This window comes from Stereum hirsutum (genome assembly GCF_000264905.1).
Source record: "Stereum hirsutum FP-91666 SS1 unplaced genomic scaffold STEHIscaffold_1, whole genome shotgun sequence".
Taxonomy (NCBI): Eukaryota; Fungi; Basidiomycota; class Agaricomycetes; order Russulales; family Stereaceae; genus Stereum; species Stereum hirsutum.
The window spans coordinates 1,845,947-1,867,444 of record NW_006763131.1 but is presented as its reverse complement, the minus strand read 5'-3'; the positions used below and the strand labels follow the sequence as shown (position 1 = coordinate 1,867,444).

Genomic DNA, 21,498 nt, shown 5'->3' with positions numbered 1-21,498 from the left:
AGTGAGCTGAGTTACTACTAGTAGGACACGTGGATACATAGATGATTTCGTGCATTGGAAGTGTATACTACAGGAGGAAGATGGAAGACTAGGAAAGACATAAGCAGATGAGAGAAGAGAGAAGACGAAAAGTGATAGAACGGTGAAAACAATTGATGACGTTGGCAGGGAAGGGGTGAGTAGACAGCACAGTGAGTACAGCACATCGTGGGGCGAAACAAAACTCTCCGACTAGAAGCACAAGACACAAGGCGCAAGACATACGAGCAAGACAGTGATCACACAACAATGCAACCTACAGCCTAGGACAGAAAGAAAAGAAGAAAAACAATCAAACGCACAAACAGAAACGAAAAAGATAAAGAAATCCACATCAGACACATCACAGACACCCTCAACGTCTCCTCGGGCTCTGCTGGTGTTGCTGTTGCTGCTGTTGCTGGTTGTACTGCTCAGGATCCAACGGGAACGTGATATCCGGATAATCGTCCCACTGCTTCTCCCCGTCCAAGAACCTCCTCAGCCGCTGGACCTGCGTGATTAGATGTATAACGATAATCTGCATCTGCACGTCGAGGTCTAGTCGGAGGATCTCTTCGCATGTCCGGAGGGCCTGCAGGCGCGTGGAGACGAACATGTTGCCGTCGACGCCGAGCTGCTTGATGGCGTCGATCATCTCGCTGAATTCGGCGCACCAGGCTAGCACGCCCAACTGTAGACGGAGCGGAGATTAAGAGATGGAGAGGTGAGGATGGTGTGTGTGTGAGATAAGGGACATGAAGAAGAAGCGTACCTGCCCGTATTGCTTGTATCGCGAGTAGAGGACGTTTGGAGCGGCTTTTAGTGCGAAGTCGAACATCTCGTTTTGCTCGATGACGCCGGGTTGTGGGACGTATTGCTCGCGAGGGGGAGGAGGCTGTCATCCAAAAAAAAAAAGGTTACACATTTTTCAGCTTGCTATTCGGGACAAAGAAATATAGCAGAAGCGAACCTCGGGGCGTTCTGGCGGTGGCTCCTTGAACCACTCGTATCCCTCATAATTCATCTCACCGCCAAAATCGACGGTCTCGGCTGGTTTTCCGAAAGACATGGCTGTGTTCAAAGTGTTGGAGGGGGGGTTGGGGTGGATTTATTGGTAGGATCTCTGAGAATGTGGTAGAGGTCGAGGATGGACTGGGACGGGGGTCGTGAATGTACCGAACGAGGACTCGGAGTCTATGTGGACAATCAATTTCATGCAAGTAACATCGGTGTGAAGGCACGTACCAGGAGAGACGAGTTCAAGAGGTGTAAGGAGGGAGATCGTAGGAGAAGAGAGCCTAGAAGACTGTGATTGGGTTGTAGCAACGGGGAACAAGCGAGGTAGAGAAGGCTGTACGGCGCAATGGTCAGACCAATACGGGCTGAAGATTACTCAATATGCTCACCTTCTCAACGGCAAGGATGGTTTGCGAAGCTGTTCGTGTAGACCTCGAGTTTGAAGAGCTGATGGTACGCTGCTTCTTCCTGGTCTCGGTGATAGAGCGACGATAATGGGTGATGGTGGCACGAGTGACCGAAGAATTACGGGAGCGAGGATGATGAGGACTGGAGACTCTGGAAGGTGATCTACCCGGCCTTAGGGCAGTGTAAGTGGCTACTGACGAGGTACGACGAGAGCTTGTCCGACTGCGAGTGACTTGGCTGCTAGGTGACGTGACCGGTTCTGCGGTGGTCTCGGTGAAGGTGTCAACGGAATGGAACGTCTCCGATGATGAATCAGCGGTGTGGATGGGGACGTGGCCTTGTAGGTAGACGGACTGAGGAGCAGGACGGGGAAGAGGTAGCTGCGATGGGACGGGGATGGGCGACGGCGATGATGGGGATTCGACTTCGATAGAGTAACGGACACTGCTGTCGAAGAAATCGGTGTTCTGGGAGGTGTCTGAGTCAACGTCAGCGACCGCAGAGTGGATCGATTCGGGACTGTTGGCGCCTTGGTTCGCAAGGTATAGCTCGAGTTCTCGAACGTTCCGAGATAACCAGGATGGTGAAGGCGCGAAAGAAGTTGTCGCTGCCGAATACCGATACTGAGTTGATGGGGCGGGAGATGCTGTCAAGTCGAGAGGATTGACAAACTCGAAGTTCACAGCGAACTTGGGAGGCGGAAGTGCGGGGAAGGGGAGTGGCGGTAGTGGTCGATTGGGTGGCGGCGGACGCGGGACGGGTGGAGGGGAAGCAAGCTGAGTGGAATTCTCAGGCTGTTCTGCTTCCGGCACGGGATTAACGGGGCTGAAAAGGGAAGGTGCGGACTGGAGCCGGGTACGTGGACTGGGATCCTGGTTCTGAAGGATGGCGCTCGTCGAGACGTTGTCGAGTGAGGTGTAATATGGTGTGACGAGTCGCGAAGGTCGAAAAGGGGCTGATTGCGGGGAACGAGGTGCAGCGTTATCGAATGACGGAAAAGAAATATTGAGACCCTCTGGAATGAATTCAGGTAGAAGATCGAAGCTGACTCTGGGTGTTGAGGGTGATTCCGGAGTCCTCTCAGCAAATACTCTCTGAACGCGTTTCGGTTTGCGAGAGCGGGTCGACGATATTTCTGATATCGGAGTTCGGAATGATGCTCTCAGGGAGTCTTTCGCTTCTCGTGCGAATGAACCGAGGCGGCGTAAGGTAGCAGTGCCGGTGCTGGAAGCCTGGGTGGGTGTAGGTGTTGGTGCCCGCGAAAGTGCAGTATGGAAGGAAGCTGAAGAGCCTGCTGTTGTAGGATCGGTCTTGGTGGGAGATGCAGGTCGTTCTACGGGCTCACGCTCGAGGTTGATGGAATCTGCTCTGAACGGATCTTGGTCGTAGAATATAGAGCTGTCGTCTGCAACTGGAGTAGGTGCCTCTTTGGGAGGAGAGAGTTGGGTTGAGACGGGAGTTGGTATGTGATTGGGAGGTAAGGGAAAGTCGAGGATGAGATGGAGATTGTGAGGATCGTGAGGCTGGCTGTTCCTGCGAGAAGAACGCCGAGAGCGTTTGGATGCCCGACTGGTTGTACGACTTCGGACTGGGGAGACTGGAGGGGCAGACGAAGGTCGGGAAGGGAGGGTGTATGGGTGTACAGAGTCGACGGGCGAGCGATAATTACTCGGAGTGGCGAAGGGATCAGAGGAGTGAGAGCGCTCGGACGTCGTACGTACTAGTGGCTCAGGAGATTTCGGAGGATTATCGATGGACCTCGAGCTAGTGAGAGATGGTCGAGGAGGATCTGGTTCCGGCGGAGGTTGTACCTCGAGCTCGGGTATCTCGTCACGGGAGATGGGCTCAAAGTCGTCGACCCAGTCGTCAAGAGAGTCCTCTTCTAAGACTGTGGCTAGTCCCTTAGTCTCTGTGAAGTGAGAAGGGGATAGAGACTCTGGTGCAGCCGGTCGAGCGAGATGACCGGTGTAAGAGTCGGGTGGCTTGGTCGAGCTACGCAAAGAGCCCCGGAGGGTGCGAGCTAGTCTCGACCGAAGAAAGTGCTTGGATGAAAACGTCGGGCCTCTCACAAGTCCTACAAAGATGAACCTGCTTGAAGAGAGAACGAGACGGGCTGACCGAGTAGATATCCTTTCGTCTGTGGGCGTTGACGGTGCGTGTACGAAACGTGCACGCCTTGAGGTCTTCCAATGCTTTGCCTCGTGTCCTGGCTTGGTTAGACTCTGCTAAAATCATACACCTCACGCCCAGCGCATTCACCGTCTTCTGCTCAAGTAAAGTTATACTGTACTTACAGAACGGCATCCATTACAACACATGCGCTTGAAAGCAAGTTTATATAGCAAAGCGTAACGTTTGCGCCACAGTTTGGGTTCCGCACCCTCGCCACACGCGTCGAGCGGCTATTCAACTCAGATTCAGCGGACCAACAGGGACCAGCCTCTTGCTTTCTGCTGTTCGAAGACCAGTTATCTGCCCCTTCCGGATCGCTGCCAACTCATCTCAAAGGAACGCGTCGTTTGCGCATGTACGATATTCTCCATGATTCGATGCCCTGCGACCTTCTCTAGCCCTCATGGCAAGCGCTGTGGCTAGCATTTTCAACTTTCCACAGGCAGATACGAGAAATGTAACGCAAGGTCATCTCTGAGCATCTTTCTAGATTATATTCACTCTGCCTGCGCATTACTGAACCAGGCTCGCACGGATATCCGGCACCCGTCATCCTGCGTTACAGGCGAGGTGCGAAACAATAGGACAAGAGCACCCCCAAGCGCCGCACGTGGCTCGCTCACACTTCGGATCCCACAGAACGAACAAGGTATCGAGCTGTGCCATGGCTGGAGTGGCTGTCTGAACTATTGCTTTATCTCAAAGGCGACTTCCAGACGCTGTGTAGGCTACTTGGCGGTAGAAAGACACAATGAAAGCCTTTCAGCGAGTAGACAGGAGTCCGCCAGGCAGAGTCACCAGGCAGGCGCTCCCGAATGTCATCACACAATTGTTATCCTCCCGTAGTGATGTATCCAATATGGTCCCCTTGCTTTTTGTCTTGTTCGCTTCTGCCGGCTCCCGCGCCTCATCTCCACCGACGGGTACTTGAGTGTGAGCTTATGAGGCTCGTCGCTATCCCCCGGTCGGGTTCACCTTCGTCTTAACGTTCACAGCAGCTCTTGAGTTGCACGTCCGTTTCGCTTTCAAGCCCTCGACTGTGCTCGAGGCCGACGCGTTCTTCATGGTGGATTGGCAAGCTCCGGAGGTCATTAACACCCAGCTAGGTGAGCCATTTCATGTCGCCACTCGTCCTTTCATCGCTCACAGAGCGATTGTCTCGCCAGCCATTTTGCAGAAGACGGTCCACGCGCTCGCAGGAATGTTCATGTAAGGCTGCATCTACTATGCTCATCTGCTCGCAATAACGACTAGGCCATCTCAGCTGGGAGTACTTCTCAACATTGGACTATGAGTGGGAGATCATTTCCCGCAAGCGACCATGGAGATGGACGATGGCGGTGCGCATTTTTTGTCCTTGAACCCCTATTGCTCGCTTATCGTATTGCAGATCTACATGTCATGTCGATTCTTCACCCTTGCGTCCTGCGTGACCGTGTTGACCGGCTTCGATATCCCTGTGCATTTCGACTGTACTGTATGTGGCGCTCGACTGTCTTTGACTCTGCCCTGAGCTGACGTATTCTCTAGGGGTGGCTCCTCGCGACATTTGTGAGAAGCAGTTCATTCTCTAGTCTCGAAACATCTCCTCATCGCTGATCACTACTAGACGTTTTCTTATATGGCATTGTCTCTCTCATCACTCTTGATTGTGATGCGGTCGTGAGTTTGCTTGTTTTCCTTGCGCTACTCGATGCTAATGTTAAACAGAATAGCATTATGGGAACGTCGACTACCCGTGGTTGCCCTTTCGCTCTCGATCTGGCTCGTCAATGTTGGATTTCTGCTCTATGGTGGGTGACCTCTAGCTATACACATACGTCCTCCTGACACGATAATTTCCAGGCATTATCACCGTCAGTCTAAATCAATATTGCGCGAATATCGACAGGAGCTGACAGCCCATATCGTTTGCCTGTAATCTCGGTGTAGGCTAATGCCGAATGGGATCCTTCAACAAAGACATGCAGCATTCTCTCAACAGCGAAGAACAAGGAGAACCTCATCTCCACGCTCATCACTGACTTTCTGCTTCTGGCCATCATGTTGGGTGGCATCGTCCGACATAAACACGACGGCGGCCTGTGGAAGATGATCTGCCGACATGTACGTCGATCTTCGCTAGCTGTATCGTGTCTTCGGAGCGATCGCTCATGGAACTTCAGGGGATTATATGGATTGTGCTGTCAGCATTTGCCGAGATTCCTCCCACTGTATGTCCCAGTAATTTCGATGCTCAATTCATCTCGAACTCACACGTGCTTTCCAGGTCATGGTTCTACTGAATTACAATGGTATGGTACATTTTATTTAATCGTCGGTATACTTGTATTAACGATGCTCCGATGACCACGATAGCCCCTTTGAACCTGGTAAGCCTTACGATCTTTCCATAAATCTACTCCACTGACGTGTCTTGCAGATGTTTCAGACACCAGCTTGTATGTGTTTCTGTCACACCAAATTATTGACATGTTAACTCACGAACCTACCCTCCAATTGTTTAGTAATTGCTCTGTAAGCATCATACTGCTTCCTCCAAGAAGTGAACAATTTTACTGACTGCATCAACAGAACGATCGGCTCCACGCGAATGTATCGCAACCTCCAGAAATACGTCGACAAGGTCTTCGGTGGCCTACCAAACCTCAACGTCCCCTTAACACCCAACCACTACCCCTCCTTCATCCGCCGAGACGCCCGCTTCTCCAACGTCCCAGCATTAATGCCAATGTCCGCCGTCCGAGCCCAGCACCTCACCACCGTCGCAACCACCTGCGACTCGCACGGCTACTCCGAATATACCACCATCACCAACCTTCGGCACAGCATGCGACTCGCGCCCCAGGTACCGCAGATCGACGTGCTTTTGGAGATTCCGGGGAAGAGCGGGGACGATTTGTCTACAGAAATTTCGTCGATTTTGACGGGGTTTGATTCGAGGGGGGAGTTGCCCGGTTATACGCAAACACATAGTACGCTCATGCAGCTTGAGGGTCGGGATCGGGATGAAATTCGCCCTCAGCTTCCTCCTCCGCCTCCTCAGCCTCCGCGTCCAAGTATCCCGCCACCGTCTGCTGCGCGGGCGAGTATTATCAGAACTGGGCCGCCGAAGCGTTCGAGCTGTGCTCGGGTGTCGTTTCATGGGTGAAGTGCTGGTGCACGGTTTGTAGCCTTTGTCGAACTTTTTTTACCCGCCGCGTCGGATGCTGTATCTTTATTTTGTATTCTATGTAGCCCACGTTTTCGTTCACGTCGCACGCCACTCATCTCATGGACTCGGAATGACATGGAAGCCAGTCTTCTCGTATGCCAATTCTAACGATAGGTCGTTCGATAAGATCAAGGAACGATGGGCACTATGAATTCCAATCGGCGAAGCTCTTCACCATCCACCGATCGCAGTTGTTCTTCGGGTGCGGCCAGAATATAACCTGAAGATGGAAGATTCGATAACTGAAACGCAAATGTCAGTAGAAGAGTGCACATACCTTCGTCGCATTCCCGCGATTGCCACCCTCAGTGGGTTTCAGAGTACTGTGAACGCTGTTGATGCTAGGACATATATGGAGGTCAGACGGTAGGCGGCGGAGAATTTGGCGGGTGGCATAAACCTGGAAGCGAGGGTGCGAGGGCTCATGAAAACTCTGGGAGTAGATGGGGAGACACAGTTGACGGACCAGACTTGTAAGGAGTTGTGTCAGTCAGGTTTGGTGGTAGATTTGATGTTCCTTCCGTACTGTGGGTTGAAGGACTATGTCGCTGCTATGTCGGTCAGATCGTCGCTGTCTTACCGAAGCATCTTATGAGTAGATTAGATACTTGTGTTGATTTGTATCTATGCCTTCTGTTCTACAGTTCTACGGTTCTCGGTCGAGTTTGTGGTCATAATGATTGCTCGCCCTTATATATAAAGTTATAGAAGGCTCTTTCTGAGTCTAGATGTAGAGGAGGAACAAAAAAGAGAAATCTCTCAGAAAAAATCGCAGCATTATTTCCTCGCTGTGGCACCGGCAAAACCCGGCAGTCAATGACACGCGCGGTGGCCAGATCGGCTTGGACACGAACTTCTAACTCAACGACGCTGTACAACCTCCGCAACGGCTCCACTAGCTTGTTCGTCGTGACTCTCGAGCGATCTTTTTATTCTCTCGCACATTCTGATTGCTGTGCTATCATTGAACGATTGTTGATATCTAGTCTCTATCGCGAACGTCTACCATGGAGGATGAACTCGACGGCGAGCTTCGGAGTCCTTTCCCTTCTCCGCCATCACATTACACAAAATATACGACCCATAACTTGGAACTGTTTACCCTTCTAAAGCAAAGAACGTCAGAGTCAGCCGACTCGGAACTGGATCAGCAACAGGTTTTGTCTGACCAGCCTGATGTTCCCGAGTGGCCCTTGACACAGTTGGAGAAACCTCGAGTTGACTGGATCTTGGAAGAGGGTCACTATACTACCTTTGGTGATTTTTGGAATGTAGGTACTTCTAGTGCCGATATTATGGAACGTCTCCTTGAACCTGACTCTTTTGTAGCTGAAACAGACGATACCTTCGCTTGAGTCTCTCGGAGGCCGCCAGTTGTATCCTTCAGATCCTGATATTGGTGGGGTTACATATTTCCTCGTCTCGGTCAGGAAAGCTGAGCTCTCCATATTATCTTCTCAGATCGCAGACCAGCACTACTGTCTATTCTTCGCTCTTCCCTGGTCACGTATTCTTCTCTTCTTCGATCGCTCCTAGCGCCTCCGGCACCGGAACCACATCATCCAGAATGGGAAAGGGAAGTCGAATGGATCACGATACTAACGCAGAACATGATGGCGGCAGCGAACGACTTGCGGCCTGTACAAGTAAGCTCGTTCTTTTCATGGCTGTACGATACTTACAAAGCGGCAGGCCCGAGCGAACCTGGAACAGATGATGACGCGACAACTAGAGCTTCGAAGAGAGGAAACGAAGAAAATACATGAGTAAGACATTGCATCTTTGCGGTTCCTTTCGTCATTTTTGAGCTCTCTTATGCAGAAAATGTGATACTCTGGAAGCGAGACTGGCAGATCTTCGATCCGCTACACGCCAGTCCGCCAGCGGCACGGATTCGCGAACGGTGGTTGGAGAAAGCGTTGGTTTGCGGCCATCACAGGAATCTAGTCAACGCCCACCAGTTCTGCTTGTGAGTGCTGATTATAAGTGTTTCACTCTATACTCGCGACTCCTCCTCTGACATCGTCACTCTTCCAGGGCGTGGATATCAAGGCCCTGACAGCTGAGGACTTATTGCGCTGGGCTGAGGCGTAGGGGCCAAAATATATGATGTTTGCTCTGCTCGAATGTCCTGTCGTTGGCCTTACTGACATATGTGTTCGCTCAAGTCGACCGCAAGCTGCCTGGATCGCATCTCAAGCACTGCGGCGATACCCTACACGACTCTTTGTTTGAAGTCATCTATCTCGCAAGGCTCTTTCCTTAGCTTGAAAAAGGCTTGAACAAAGGACAAATCTAAAACTCTCGCTTGATAGCGCATAAGATATACAAAAAAACAGCATCAGAACGGACTAGATTGTGATCCCCTAACACGGAGATCTAGGGCGCCATAGCTCTCCTTCTGTAGACAAGGATATAAGGTGTTGCTCCGACCCCCTCCTGTAAAACAATCCCATTTGGTCCATCCTCTTCTATTCCGATTTGATTTGACTTATCAATCCCTTCGCCTTCTTCCTCCATCCCACCCTCCCTTTGTGCGTTAACAAGGGCCGAAAGAGGTGACTCCAAGCAAAGAAGTCGATCGTATCATTCAAGTGAGTGGATCAAAATTAATCGGGGCCCTTGGAGAACATAACTTACGACTTGGTCTTTCCGGACGGCAGTCACTGTTTCGTCATCACATAGATACCATTGATTCATCCCGTCAACGTCATGCATCGTATGGGCGAAGTCTGCTTAGTAGCGATTAATACGAAGGCTGGTAACGAGGAGGAAGATAAACAGGGCGTACAATGACCTGTATTCGCTTGCTCTCCCACATGATGAACTACCGCGAACAAGTCATACATCAGACGTCCATTTTCGTTAGTGATAATGAGGTCAGGACCAGTCCCAGGAAAGAGGTCGACCGGTGTATCGACCCTAGCTCCGTTCGTAAAGCGCTTCAACACAATTATGAGGATAGGAGGGGCCGCTACGATAAAGGTATTTCGGTAAGGGTTCGTCGTGTGATCCTTGCATTTCCTGCGAAGCAACGTAAGGGGATTAAAGTTCAATGGTTCGGTCGCACTCTTGGATTACTTACCAATAACTTTGTTCTACTGGCCTGTCTCCATCAAGCAGGCCTTGTACCGTCACGGAAGCTTGTTATTGGGCAATCTGTATCGGTAGGACAGTGGAGTAGCCTCCCCCCAGAGAAATTGACTGATCAGAAGTACTGAGTTCCTTTGCGAAATAATGAAGCTTAACAGAACTCACCTCAGGACATCCAGCTGTAGAACACCTAAGGCTAATTTTCTTGGTGCCCGTGAACAGTGTTTTAAAGATGTCATCGGCTGAAACTAATCCGCTCAGCAAGACTGCTAGAAACTTGCTCGCGTCTTGATGAGTGCTACCATCCCATCCGATATCTGTATCTGCAACAGCGATCTTGAGTTCGACCATAAATTAGTTGAGAAAAAAGGTTCAAAGGTTGACTTCGTACTCACCCTCAACCAGTCTGGCTGGACCACCTCTCCACATGGCTCTGCTCTCAGCTGCCATATAAGATACAATGTCGATTTTACGATGCGTTGGTCTGTAAGGTTCGACGGAACGTGTGCACACAGAGTGGAGAGTTCGTATGTTGCCGCCAAAGCCTGTAACACAACGCTCATGTAACACGAAGATCCGAAGTTAAAAATCCCGCGTGTGGGACTACTTCGCGGTTGACTGCCTTGATGTGGTCCGTACCAGGCCGGATAGACACCGGGTACTGTAGTACGGGTGTGAAGCAGTGGTCGTTCTGTGATTTCGCTGTAATCAGAGTAGGAGAAACACCTACTCGAATCACTGTTGATTTCGCTAAGCCGCCCTACAAGTGCTTCACCACTTTTCAAGTACGCCAGAAGAGCCCAAATCGCTTTCCCTGCGTTTGCTCTACCTTCACGGTGCAGAAGGTTAAACTCCTCCGTCCTCTGAGAGTAGACAATGGGGTCGGTGAAGGTTAGCTGGTGATTCGACGTGATGGCGTCTAGGTAGGGCCCTGGGGCGTAGAGGCGAGCAATGCTGAGAGACATGTGTGCGATGCGAACGTTGAATGTCTGGAGGAAGCATAGTAGCTTGATCATCAGGCAATGCAAAGTATGTACCTCTTGGGTTGAGTGAGCAGACAACTCGCCTTGCAACACATATCAGGGAGAAGCCGATGCAAATAAATGAGCAACACATACGCCAATTTGAAACCCCTCAAGATCGACGTTCATCGACCTTGAGGGATTCACGGAGTTTGTCTCTAACCCTAGGTCGGAGCCCTCGTGCGAACATTCCTCATCTTCCCGCTCTGAATCTCCCTCAGATTCTAGATCAAAACGCTTCTCTACTTCACGTTGCAACTCCCCATCTGGTGACCCTCCCGAGGCCTCATCAGGGTGCACTGAGATTACCCAGTCTCTAGACGCTAGACGAGAATATCTTGGAGCTCGCTCCCCCCTCTTCTTCGTCATTCGCTCTCGGTCAGACCGTGATTTCTGTCTAGCTCGACGGCGATTCTCCTTTGTGTCCGACCTCGCATCGTCCCTCACCTGTTCCTTATCCAATACGCGATTATTCCTCTCCTTGTCCTTCGCCGACACGCGATCCTTCCTCTGCTGCTCCTTGAGGACTCGCAGCTGCGAGGGTGACAGGTTCATCCTCAGGGATGTCGTTCTGAAAGTGGAAGCGGTCTGAAGTCGTGCAGCACGTTCGGTCATATATGTCTCGTTGGCTATGATAGATGTGAGCATTTCAGCGAATTGTTGGGCTGTGATCCCATCGTCGACGTGAACGTTCGAACCAGCCTGGTGTCCTGTGAGCTACATGGGCATATAGTGGTTCAGATATGGATGCGAGGAACTGACCTTCTTATTCTTGGGTTGATCCTGTTCTTCTTTAGGCTTTTCGTTCGTGATCTCTATTTCTTCTTCGAGTTCCGTTGTCTGTCGGCGATTATTACTAGTAAGGAACACGACTTCGACATCCAAACAATGAATCGCACGTCTGTGTCTGATCCGTCTGCCTCCTGAGCCTGTTACAAAACAACTCGTTGAGCGTACTTGCCTTCCACAACCGACCCCCGTCTGCAATGTGGTCGAGTAGCGCACCTTTGCCTTTTTCAACTTCTGGAATCTCTTCGCCTGCACCCAGTCGAAATCAGTCCATTTGTAAATTCGTGGAGGGAAAAAATACAGACCTCGTATCGAAGAACAGGCACTTCAGAAAACCTGTTACTTCCGGTCACTTTTCCGTAGCGGCTGAGGTACAGATATCCATCGTCAATGGCTGTGCACTTGATCATGATTCCTAGATCCTTTACGATGGTCTTGTTGTTCGTCACAGAGATATCATTTTGATCGAACGGATCAGGAGCTTCCTCTCCCGAGGGAACGTTCACATGAAGCTTCAGATGCGCCGGCGTGCTATAAGTCGCGTCAGTGAGTTTTTGCTCGACATAGGTGCTAGAATAGCTCACCTTCGCAGCCAATCCTCGCCTGCGTCTTGAGAAAGAAGCAAAATAATCTCCATTAGACGATGTAGTAACTCTTCGCTGCTCTGCTCGGATTTATTTTCGTGCGCCTGAGTCGACATCTTAAGAGAGAAGTTCTTCGAGTCTTGATATTTCTCGGCCAATTGACGGCTGCGAAGGTCTCGGATGGCGGTGAAGACGGATAAAAATGGGTTCGAAATGAAATCTCGGAGGTAGCCAGCTTCCATTGTCGTGGAATCAGGGCTGTGATCCACGAACGCCTCCTCGCCAGTTCTCTCCCGTCGAAGTTGTTCCCTCTTCACCTTTTCTTGACGATTCCGAAGCGCAGGTAGGTTCGATGGGAGTTTATCGTGTGTGATGTAGCCAAGATCTGCTGCCGATGGCTTGCAAAGTTGATCGAGCATATCCTTGCGTGCTATCATGTTTTGAATACGTACATTAGTAGTTTGTTTTGGGTGTATGAACCTGAGACGTTGACGCTCACCAAGAGGTTGGAGCCTTTCAATCTCATTGTAGCATGGAATGATACTGGAGGGGTGTAGACCACGGATTGGAACCACGCGGAAGGCGAGTAGAGCGTCAGTGTTCCAAGAGGATGCGCTACTTCCGTAGCGAAGAACTACGGTCTTAACTTTATCCTGTTTCACCTTGCTGATGGGAAGACCATCCTTGAACGATATAAGAGGTCCGTCGACACTGTAGCGGCAAACAAACTCTTTCACGGTCAGAGGAAGGCCATCAGATACCCGAACAAGCTGGCTAATACTCGTTGCGCCTTGGGAGGATTCCATGGTGTGACGTTGGAGGGCAGAATTGGAACACAGAAGTGAGAAAGGTGCGTCAAGCGTTGATGTCAATCTGCTATTGAAGTATTATTCTTGCGACAGGGTCTAACACGCCGAAATAAACTGAGGGAGATAGACCGGGCCTGCGTATGCGGAAGGCCGACATATCCCCCTCCCAAGCCTGACCTGCGGACCTCATCTCAGCCCGTTCTACCACCGCGACAAGCATCGCTCATAGCACGAAAGATCACAACGACTCCGGTCCTTTATTGTTGCGGTCTTGAACATTCAAATTTTCAAACCTTTCATCTATCGTCGATACAATCTCAGTGACAGGCACGCTAGCACCTGCCATAATCCGTCGTATGAGTATGTCAATTGATGCACTGACGTGCCCTGGCAATTGCGCATGAGTGCGTACGCATGTCCCGTAGTGTTACTACTTCGACCTTCGGAGCCGATGGTAAAGAGAAACATAAGAGCAACGAGGAAAGGGTGACGCGAATAAGCAGCGCTGCGTTTGACATAGAATGGAGCTTAAGGTCGCCTTGTACCAGTGCGCAAGCCTGAGGACTCCGTCCGACGCCGACAGTGTTGACTTCGGCACGCACATCATGCTCGCGTAATGAGCGTCTACTAGCCCCCCGAGCTGCATGGAGATTGCAGAAGTTACGAGGTCATTGTTCCAACAGACCAATTGGCACCGGCTCCAATTCTCGCGGTGGGCGACCGTCGACGTGACCGTGACAAGGTCCTGGAGAATATGAAGCGGCTTACTCACTATTTCGCACTTGTTAGGCCCAAAAAGTGATATGGAGAGGCTTTGTAAAGACATAAAACGAGCGGTCCAACGTCGAGCGCGTTGTGGAAGCGGAGAACGCCTCCGATTTCGCGCTCGGACTGGCAGCGGGGTACAAGAGACACGTGGCTGGTTGCGTCGCATCTTCGCACGATCAACCTATCCCAGTGTGGCGGTGTTCTTGTTCTAGATCTCTTACTCGCGGCCATCATCAGCCACTGAATCAAGTAAAGGTGACTGTTCGAAGCTTGACCAATAGTTCAAACGTTCAAGTCTTCACTTTCTTGAAAGAGACATTTTTCTCCTTGAACCAACACTTGGCCTCAGCGTAACATAGGGCTAGTAGGGCTCCGCGTTCGGCTGCCAGAATCGATGCAGCGTTACTCCGCTGAAAAACGCTACTGTCCGCGTACGTGAGCCGGTGCAACAGTTCAACGCTGTTAGCAGACAAGTAGGTGATCTGTCGTTTCGTGTTCTCGGTGCTGATCTAACGAAAATAATCATCTGACTGAAACAGACGCATGGGAACCAATACCGAGATGTTTAGGAGGATGTATTGACTGCGATGGTACTCGCAGTTGCTGACCCACTCGTTGATATAAATAACGCTCAGCGATGCTGGTCAATGACATCACTCAACGACCCTCACAGTAGTATCATACCCTTAGGATTGTCGAAGCACGGGTTTCTCCATGCCGCGAAAGTTCCACAGCCTGCGGCTGACCACGGCCGACTTGTACATGATGTCTTTGCTCCCAACGTATAATAAGAAGTGCATTGGGCTCCGCTAGTTTCCTCACCTCCATAACCCTCATCTACCATGCCAGTGACAGACTCATTTCCGCGACGCGCTCTCAGTGCTCCTGCAGACCCCGACTCAGAAGCTCTATATTCAACACGCATCCGTAGAATGCCAACAAATCATATCGATTCATGCTGCGTTCCAGACGAAGGTGCTGATCACGATCCTGACAACGACGAAAACCATGAAGATCGAGATGGGGAACAAACACCAGTAGAGGACGCCGATCGAGAAGTGGTGGCAAAGAGGGAGCGTAGTCGGATAGACGAGATTCAAGCTGACTTGCCCCCGGAAGAAAGGAGGTGGAAGGATGATATTGTCACGTAAGTCCGTCAGTATTACTTTCTTAAAGCTGTCACTTTTAATCCTTACTTCTGTCTAGATGGGACTCGAAAGATGATCCTGAAAATCCACAGAACTGGTCGTATAGCTACAAGGTTATCGTCACCGTGCTCTTCGGAATGATCACAATGTGTACGCCCCGGATACTCGCACGCCATGAATTGGGTCTCACACTTCTTTGTGTATCTGGTACGATAGGCTCCACATTTGCCAGCAGTATTTTCAGCTCTGCCTCGAACGATGTCAGCGAACAATACGGTTCGTATCATCACATCTCGCGCTACTCTCTGCTTGAATATGCTACCTTTCTTAACTATCTCCCTCTCTGATAGGTGTGAGCACTGAGGTCACCATCCTTGGCCTTAGTCTTTTTGTCCTCGGTATGTAACACCGAATGCACGCCTTCGTTGACCTGGGAGCTCATTTTCCGAATCAGGCTATGTACCAGGCCCTATCTTCTTCGCTCCTTTATCTGAGATCTATGGGCGACGACCAGCAGTCTTGATCCCGATGTTTGTCTTCATCTGCTTTTCCGCTGCCACAGCAACTGCCAAAGATATTCAAACAATTTTCATCACTCGTGAGCAATCTATACTATACTACCGATGATGCTGACTTCTCACTGCGACACTATATTTGTTGCATCATGTTCTCAGGTTTCTTTGGAGGTGTAATGGCCAGCTCTCCGGTAGTAAACGTGGGAGGAGGACTCGCTGTAAGAACCTACACATTGCCAGTACCGATAATTTAGTCTCATTGCAATCATTCCGCTCTCTTAGGATATGTTCAATCAGAAGGAACGGGGTGTAGCAGTCGGTGCGTTATACCGGTCTCATCACTTACCTTATTGGTATCGCTACTGACGTAGGCCTTTAGTCTGGTACTCTTTGGCCGTTATTGCAGGTCCCACGTTAGGCCCGGTTTGTCGTTCTGTCCTCTGCCTCGCCTCGTCTGTCCGCTTTCGTGCCTTGTACTCCATACTCATGTCAGAATAGATTATAGGTAGTGCCGTGGCTGAACAACCCAAATTTGGTTGGAGGTGGACTGAGTATCTTGTGGTCATTCTGACGAGTACTGTGGTACGCATTTCTTGATGGATTTTGTCTTCTTCTCTGCCGATTGATTTCTGAATTTCCTTAGATTTCCTTCAACATAATGTTTCTACCGGAAACCTTTGCACCAGCTTTGCTATCCGCCAAGGCAAGGCGCCTTCGTCTGAAGACTGGTAGATGGGAGCTGCACAGTCGGCAAGAGATGCAGGATTTCGCGATTGAGACCTTCGTCGAGAAGAACTTGACGAGGCCGTTGAGAATGATCGTTTTGGAACCTATGGTCGGGTACGTCCTGATTTTTGTGATGGTATGAAGCTCACTTACTGACCAACTCTAAAGAGTTTTGACACTTTATAACAGCTTCGCTTGTGAGTCTACCCTTGGCCTGTTGTCCCAGATGTCGTGCTACATCTTGATCACATTCCAGACGGAATTTTGTACCTGCTCTTCGGTGCTGTCCCCATCGTATATGAAGAAAAGCGTGGCTGGAATCCGCTCGTAGGAAGCCTGCCGTTCTTGGCCGTTCTGGTGTGCTGGTATTTTCTTCCGTGTCTTTAACCTCCTGAAGCTTATGCTTTATCAATTGCACAGGTAGGGACTCTTACAGCTGCAATGGTCAACATTTATTATTCGTCGCATGTATTTGCACCCTACCTCGAGAAACATGGCGGTCGAGCACCACCAGAGCGAAGGTTACCACCTATGAGTGCGTTCCTTTTCTCGTGGCGAAATTTCACCACGTCTAACATCGTTCTAGTGCTCGGCGCCATCACCTTCCCCGTAGGGTTCTTCCTCCTCGGATGGACAAGTGATCCCAGCATCAATTGGTTTCCCAGTGTGCTCGGACTTGCTTTCATCGGCATGAGGTACGATCTCTTCATTCTTGGACATAACAACAGCTAGGTGATTTAGGTGATTTCTCTGGTCCAGTTTTCTGCTTATTTTCCAGGTATAGTGCTTTCTTCGGAGTCTTGGGCTGTGACTCAACTAATTCCACTCATACACAGGCGGGAATAAACTATCTTCTTGATGCTTACACGAAATATGCCGCATCGGCAGTTGCAGCCAACACATTCATGCGTAGCATCTTCGCCGCCGCCCTCCCGCTTGTGGCCCAGCCGTTGTTCCATAATTTAGGCATCAATTGGGCATGTACGCTGCTTGGTTGCATATCGGTGCTACTTGCAGTCGTGCCATTTCTCTTCTACATATATGGCCCGAAGTTCGTATCGTCAATCTGTGAGATATGTGCATGCAGCATCATACTGACGACACGTGATGCCAGGTTGCGTGCGATGTCGAAGATGGCTGCCGATGATATTTGAATAGGGTTTCTCGAACGGGGTCTTGAACTAACGGGTGTATCATGAATAACAGTGCATGGACCGTACATATGTTGTCTTCTACACAAGGATTAATTTAACATGCCCTCAGTCCTGGTGCCACCTCACTTTGTTTCTGCGCCAAGGTCCGGGTACATACGTCCGGCGTAACGCCGTTCGAGTTGAACTGTGATGTCATTGGCGTGGAGCAAGCGCAAAGCTGTCATTACAGTATGGTTCTGGAGGCGAGCTATAAAGCGGAGCGCGTCTGCGCAAGCAGTCTCTCATTATTCCACTCCCGCAAACTCTCCACTCCTCTACAAGCTCTCCACATAACCCACCCAACTCATCGTATTCAACAACCGCCACCATGTCTCAAGCAGAGTACGCATCGACCATCCATCCCAGTCGTTACTTTGGACTCATCCTGTTTACCTATTCAGATACGAAACGACTGCTGCTCGCATCGAGGCGGAGACCTCTACTGCCAAACTCGCCAGCGAAGTCCACCACCAAGCAGAAATTGCTCACAAGGCCGCTGTCGATGCTGCTACCACCGCTCAGGTATGTTTCAGTAGTTTTTCTCTGCTGAGTGATATGGCGAATTGATGCCGTGTGATACATAGCACGTCGCTGCACCGGCTGGCACAATGTATGTCCCTACCTATCCTTCTCTGTAGGTGCTACGTTCTGATATTACACCGTTATAGTCCCGCAGGAGCCACCACGACTGCTGCGAACCTCGAGTCACAAGCTCCCACCAACTCTGCGGCTACGAACATCCATAGGACCGCTCATGGAATTCAAAGTGCTGCTGGGGATGCAGCATCAACTGCCTATGTACGTCTCAACCATCACATTACTTCAACCCTTGTCTAACCAGAAGTCGACAGACGAAGGGAGATGGGACTACCGACAGCACTAAGGACTCCGCATACGCCCTCGGCAAGGACGCCAAAGCTACCACGGACGCTGCTGTGGCTGAAGGTCAGAGAGATGTAGAGGCTGCGAAGGAGGCAGGTGCAGGCTACGTTTCCCAGGCAAAGGATCTGGCCGCAAGCACGCTGGCTGCAGCTCAGGTCAATTATAACCTCACTGTCATCGAAGTGAGCAGTATCTGACTTGATCTTTGTTAGGCGTACCTTCCCCCATCTGTGGGTGGCACAAACACCAGCAACTCCACCACTTCTAGTACCTCTCAGCCTATGACGGACCAAGCTAGAGATTTTGCGGGCAACGCCTTAGCGACAGCTCGGGTCAGTATTTATAATATACCGCATCGCCCTCTCCAGTGGGTTGGCTAATAATAATTGTGTTTGTGTACAGTCTTACCTCCCCAGCAGCGCTGGCGGTACGAATCCAAGCCCCGCCACGTCCACCCAAACCTCAGGTACTACCGACAACGTCAAGTCAACGGCGGGGAACGCCGTAGCTGCTGCTCAGTCTGCCCTTGCACAAGCACAGGCATTGGCCCGGCCTCATGTCGAGCTCGCTCAAGCTAAGGCTCAGCCAGTCGTCGACTCCATCCTGGAGAAGGCCCAGACCTACGTTGGCGGCGCCACTTCCTCACCTTCTGCCGTACCGTCGCACACAGCACCACTGGAGAGCGGACCGCATAGTACATCAACGCCCTACCCAGCGGAGACTGGCGGGGCTGTGAACGCTTCGAAAATAGCAGAGAATGAGAAGAGGGCTTGAATATTTGGCTTGTATGTCATTAGGGACTTCTGTGATTATTGGAACAATATTTTCATGCGCTACCTGTAAGCCGCGGTAATTGTACGTTGAAGCGTAGTGTACGTGTCCGGTGCAGACAAACTTGTACTCGATACGAATCTGTGGGTGATATGCAGGTTGAGGATATGTTGTTGGCTCGTTGAAGTACTTAGCTCGAAGTGTGATTCTGTGAAGCCTTGTGAAGCGTGCGGTGATTGGGCGAAACAAATGCAAACAACCGCCTCACCTTTCGCGACGCTTTAATTTGAAATCCTTCAACAATCCTTCAAGCTACGCCACACCTTGTTCTTACTTCGCAAGTTGCACATAAAGTAATTCCGTGGTTTCCTGGTACTGACAAATATGGCCACTGCGTTACATCTACCTGTCGGACCTTCCCCAGGCTGGGAGGTCAAGGCCGGCCACGAGGGACACGCGAAAATATTGAACGCTGTGGCGAAGAGGTACGCACAAGGCCCAGCAGCTGCTCGGATCCATATCCTGATCTTTTCATACTTCAAGCTTCGTAATTCCCAATGCTCTCAAACAATGTGCGCACACGGCTATATTTCTTTCCATTATAGTGATTTTGACGTGTTACATCAGCTCGCACAGAATGGCTTTCCACCGTATTTCCCAAGTTCTCCACGAAACCACGAGCGAACAAGCCAGTCGATGTTATACCTCCAGAACATCGCGCCATATCTCTTGGGAAATGTAACCTCGCTATAGGTCCACATGTATTCGTCGACACCGCCCTTTACGAGGTTCATTACTCGGGTGCGGCTCCTCTCACAACACCGAGCTATCCCTCTACGTCCAGCACGAGCTGGCAACCGTCGAGACCATACAACTCCTCTCCATACTCACAATACTCCTACAATTCTCCCTCTGCACCTCCTCAGACACAGACTCCGTCTTTACCAAGTGCTCAGACAGTTCGCGCCACCACGCCACTCGTCTCATCTATCGCTCCTGAGCTTCCTCGACCGTCGACATTGGCCTCCCTTCTTGACGATGCAGCTGCATCAAACCCTACGCTCTCCAACCTCATCCGTCAGGCCCTTAGTGGGCATGCCAATCCTGATCAAATGGAAACCCTCCATTTACTCATTAAGTCACTTGCGTCGGGTCCCAGCGCCCTGACCCCACCAGTAGCGACGACTGCTTCTGTGATAAACACCGGACGCCCTCCCTACGTTCCTCCAGCATACGGCGCGCCGGCATACCAGCAACCAAGTCAAGGACACGGATACACCACCGTACCATCGTATGCTCCCGCTCAACCGACGCCGCCGCCTCAGATGCAGAGGAATTATGACATTATCCTCGAGTTCAAGGAGAAGACTCACGACAGGTGGCTTTTTCCCAGAGGACATACAGCTTGCGAACGCAAACCTCCAACAGGACGTGTCGAAGAGATCCTCATTTCTACCGTTCTTCCGTTCCCTAAATCAGCGTTTCCTCCTTCCACTCTCGATGCATCGTTGAGCAAAAAGCTTGAAGCCCCACGACAGGTGGTGACGTTTCACCTTACGAACGCACACCCGACTCTATGGGATAATCTCGTGAAATGGTGTGGTGGCCCGGACGAAATGGAGAGAAATCGGGCCATCTTGAAGTCAATTGTGATTCTGCCATCTACCTTTCTTCGACATTTGTATCACTGATCGAATTTGTGTGCTCTCCAGAGACCCCCTAAACGGGTCTATCTACAGCAACGGTTACCCGAAGGCGATCTGCTCGCCCAACTGCGAGAGGTAAGTCTGAAAACTCTGGCAGAGTCGTCATTAGGCTCACAGGATCTACGCAGGCTGCGACGTCACCCTATGTAATGAGGCCGATGAAGACAACTTATAAGGAAAAGACAAAAGTCAAGCGACCAAAGCCTGATGCCCCAGACAGTGAAAAAGCCTCGACTTCGAAACGGCGACGACCTTCTCAACCTAAACCTGCCGCCACTCCCACTGTGCCACAACCCAAGAAAATTGCATGTGTGGGATGCGGACAAGCTGATGTCCCTTTAATGCTTGGAGGACGTACGTCGTCTGGTTCGTTTAGCTGTGATGTATGGCCACGACATATCTCACGCGTCCGTGTTTGTAGGCTTTTGCAGAACCTGTGTCGACACGGGAAAACCAAGGCAGCCGGGATCCTCTACCTCAGCTTCTGCGGGGCCTTCACGTTCCTACACATCGCTCGCCACACCACTACCAACGACGAGTCACTATAGCAGCATGACGTCGGCCGGTCCCTCAGGCTATAGCGCTTCCAGTGCGCGAAACGGCTCGACCCATCACGGTCAGTCACCATTCGTGGTATATTCCCATGCGAACCCTCCTCCG

The 21,498-nt window shown here is 50.8% G+C and overlaps 8 protein-coding genes across 8 annotated transcripts; 5 read left to right on the top strand and 3 right to left on the bottom strand.

The window, feature by feature from the left end:
* Window positions 1-394: 394 nt before the first annotated feature.
* Window positions 395-1,090, bottom strand: STEHIDRAFT_48073 (uncharacterized protein; the record flags this gene model as incomplete). Its single annotated transcript, XM_007298032.1, has 3 exons — window positions 395-712; window positions 794-916; window positions 992-1,090. The coding sequence occupies 3 exons, from the start codon at window positions 1,088-1,090 to the stop codon at window positions 395-397; spliced, it is 540 nt and encodes a 179-aa protein (XP_007298094.1).
* A 39-nt stretch (window positions 1,091-1,129) lies between these two features.
* On the bottom strand, window positions 1,130-4,284 carry STEHIDRAFT_151625 (uncharacterized protein; the record flags this gene model as incomplete). Its single annotated transcript, XM_007298711.1, has 4 exons — window positions 1,130-1,215; window positions 1,267-1,372; window positions 1,428-3,438; window positions 4,265-4,284. 4 exons carry the CDS (start codon window positions 4,282-4,284, stop codon window positions 1,130-1,132), a joined length of 2,223 nt encoding a protein of 740 aa, XP_007298773.1.
* A 193-nt stretch (window positions 4,285-4,477) lies between these two features.
* STEHIDRAFT_164602 (uncharacterized protein) lies at window positions 4,478-7,392 on the top strand (the record flags this gene model as incomplete). Its single annotated transcript, XM_007298710.1, has 16 exons — window positions 4,478-4,541; window positions 4,614-4,724; window positions 4,785-4,827; window positions 4,883-4,958; window positions 5,009-5,095; window positions 5,149-5,169; window positions 5,228-5,280; window positions 5,329-5,411; window positions 5,464-5,474; window positions 5,551-5,724; window positions 5,784-5,831; window positions 5,888-5,912; window positions 5,977-5,990; window positions 6,041-6,059; window positions 6,126-6,135; window positions 6,193-7,392. 16 exons carry the CDS (start codon window positions 4,478-4,480, stop codon window positions 6,767-6,769), a joined length of 1,416 nt encoding a protein of 471 aa, XP_007298772.1. The 3' UTR covers window positions 6,770-7,392.
* A 379-nt stretch (window positions 7,393-7,771) lies between these two features.
* Window positions 7,772-9,028, top strand: STEHIDRAFT_70950 (uncharacterized protein). The gene is made up of 6 exons (XM_007298090.1): window positions 7,772-8,103; window positions 8,162-8,231; window positions 8,294-8,478; window positions 8,525-8,598; window positions 8,654-8,801; window positions 8,870-9,028. Exons 1-6 carry the CDS (start codon window positions 7,840-7,842, stop codon window positions 8,924-8,926), a joined length of 798 nt encoding a protein of 265 aa, XP_007298152.1. The 5' UTR covers window positions 7,772-7,839; the 3' UTR covers window positions 8,927-9,028.
* Window positions 9,029-10,484: 1,456 nt separating this feature from the next.
* On the bottom strand, window positions 10,485-13,126 carry STEHIDRAFT_151622 (uncharacterized protein; the record flags this gene model as incomplete). The annotated part of the gene is made up of 9 exons (XM_007298709.1): window positions 10,485-10,616; window positions 10,690-10,914; window positions 11,044-11,649; window positions 11,710-11,787; window positions 11,847-11,876; window positions 11,953-11,985; window positions 12,042-12,267; window positions 12,321-12,750; window positions 12,820-13,126. 9 exons carry the CDS (start codon window positions 13,124-13,126, stop codon window positions 10,485-10,487), a joined length of 2,067 nt encoding a protein of 688 aa, XP_007298771.1.
* Window positions 13,127-14,756: 1,630 nt separating this feature from the next.
* On the top strand, window positions 14,757-17,553 carry STEHIDRAFT_89184 (MFS general substrate transporter). Its single transcript, XM_007298210.1, has 17 exons — window positions 14,757-15,044; window positions 15,104-15,195; window positions 15,262-15,321; window positions 15,396-15,443; window positions 15,500-15,643; window positions 15,720-15,778; window positions 15,843-15,879; window positions 15,940-15,983; window positions 16,059-16,142; window positions 16,204-16,400; window positions 16,455-16,483; window positions 16,543-16,643; window positions 16,707-16,821; window positions 16,873-16,981; window positions 17,046-17,064; window positions 17,123-17,337; window positions 17,401-17,553. The coding sequence occupies exons 1-17, from the start codon at window positions 14,830-14,832 to the stop codon at window positions 17,438-17,440; spliced, it is 1,608 nt and encodes a 535-aa protein (XP_007298272.1). The 5' UTR covers window positions 14,757-14,829; the 3' UTR covers window positions 17,441-17,553.
* Window positions 17,554-17,807: 254 nt separating this feature from the next.
* On the top strand, window positions 17,808-19,135 carry STEHIDRAFT_106851 (uncharacterized protein; the record flags this gene model as incomplete). Its single annotated transcript, XM_007298708.1, has 7 exons — window positions 17,808-17,821; window positions 17,881-18,001; window positions 18,064-18,089; window positions 18,148-18,277; window positions 18,331-18,543; window positions 18,574-18,693; window positions 18,764-19,135. 7 exons carry the CDS (start codon window positions 17,808-17,810, stop codon window positions 19,133-19,135), a joined length of 996 nt encoding a protein of 331 aa, XP_007298770.1.
* A 381-nt stretch (window positions 19,136-19,516) lies between these two features.
* On the top strand, window positions 19,517-20,988 carry STEHIDRAFT_151619 (uncharacterized protein; the record flags this gene model as incomplete). The annotated part of the gene is made up of 5 exons (XM_007298707.1): window positions 19,517-19,617; window positions 19,676-19,704; window positions 19,760-20,774; window positions 20,845-20,913; window positions 20,967-20,988. 5 exons carry the CDS (start codon window positions 19,517-19,519, stop codon window positions 20,986-20,988), a joined length of 1,236 nt encoding a protein of 411 aa, XP_007298769.1.
* Between the last annotated feature and the right edge of the window lie 510 nt (window positions 20,989-21,498).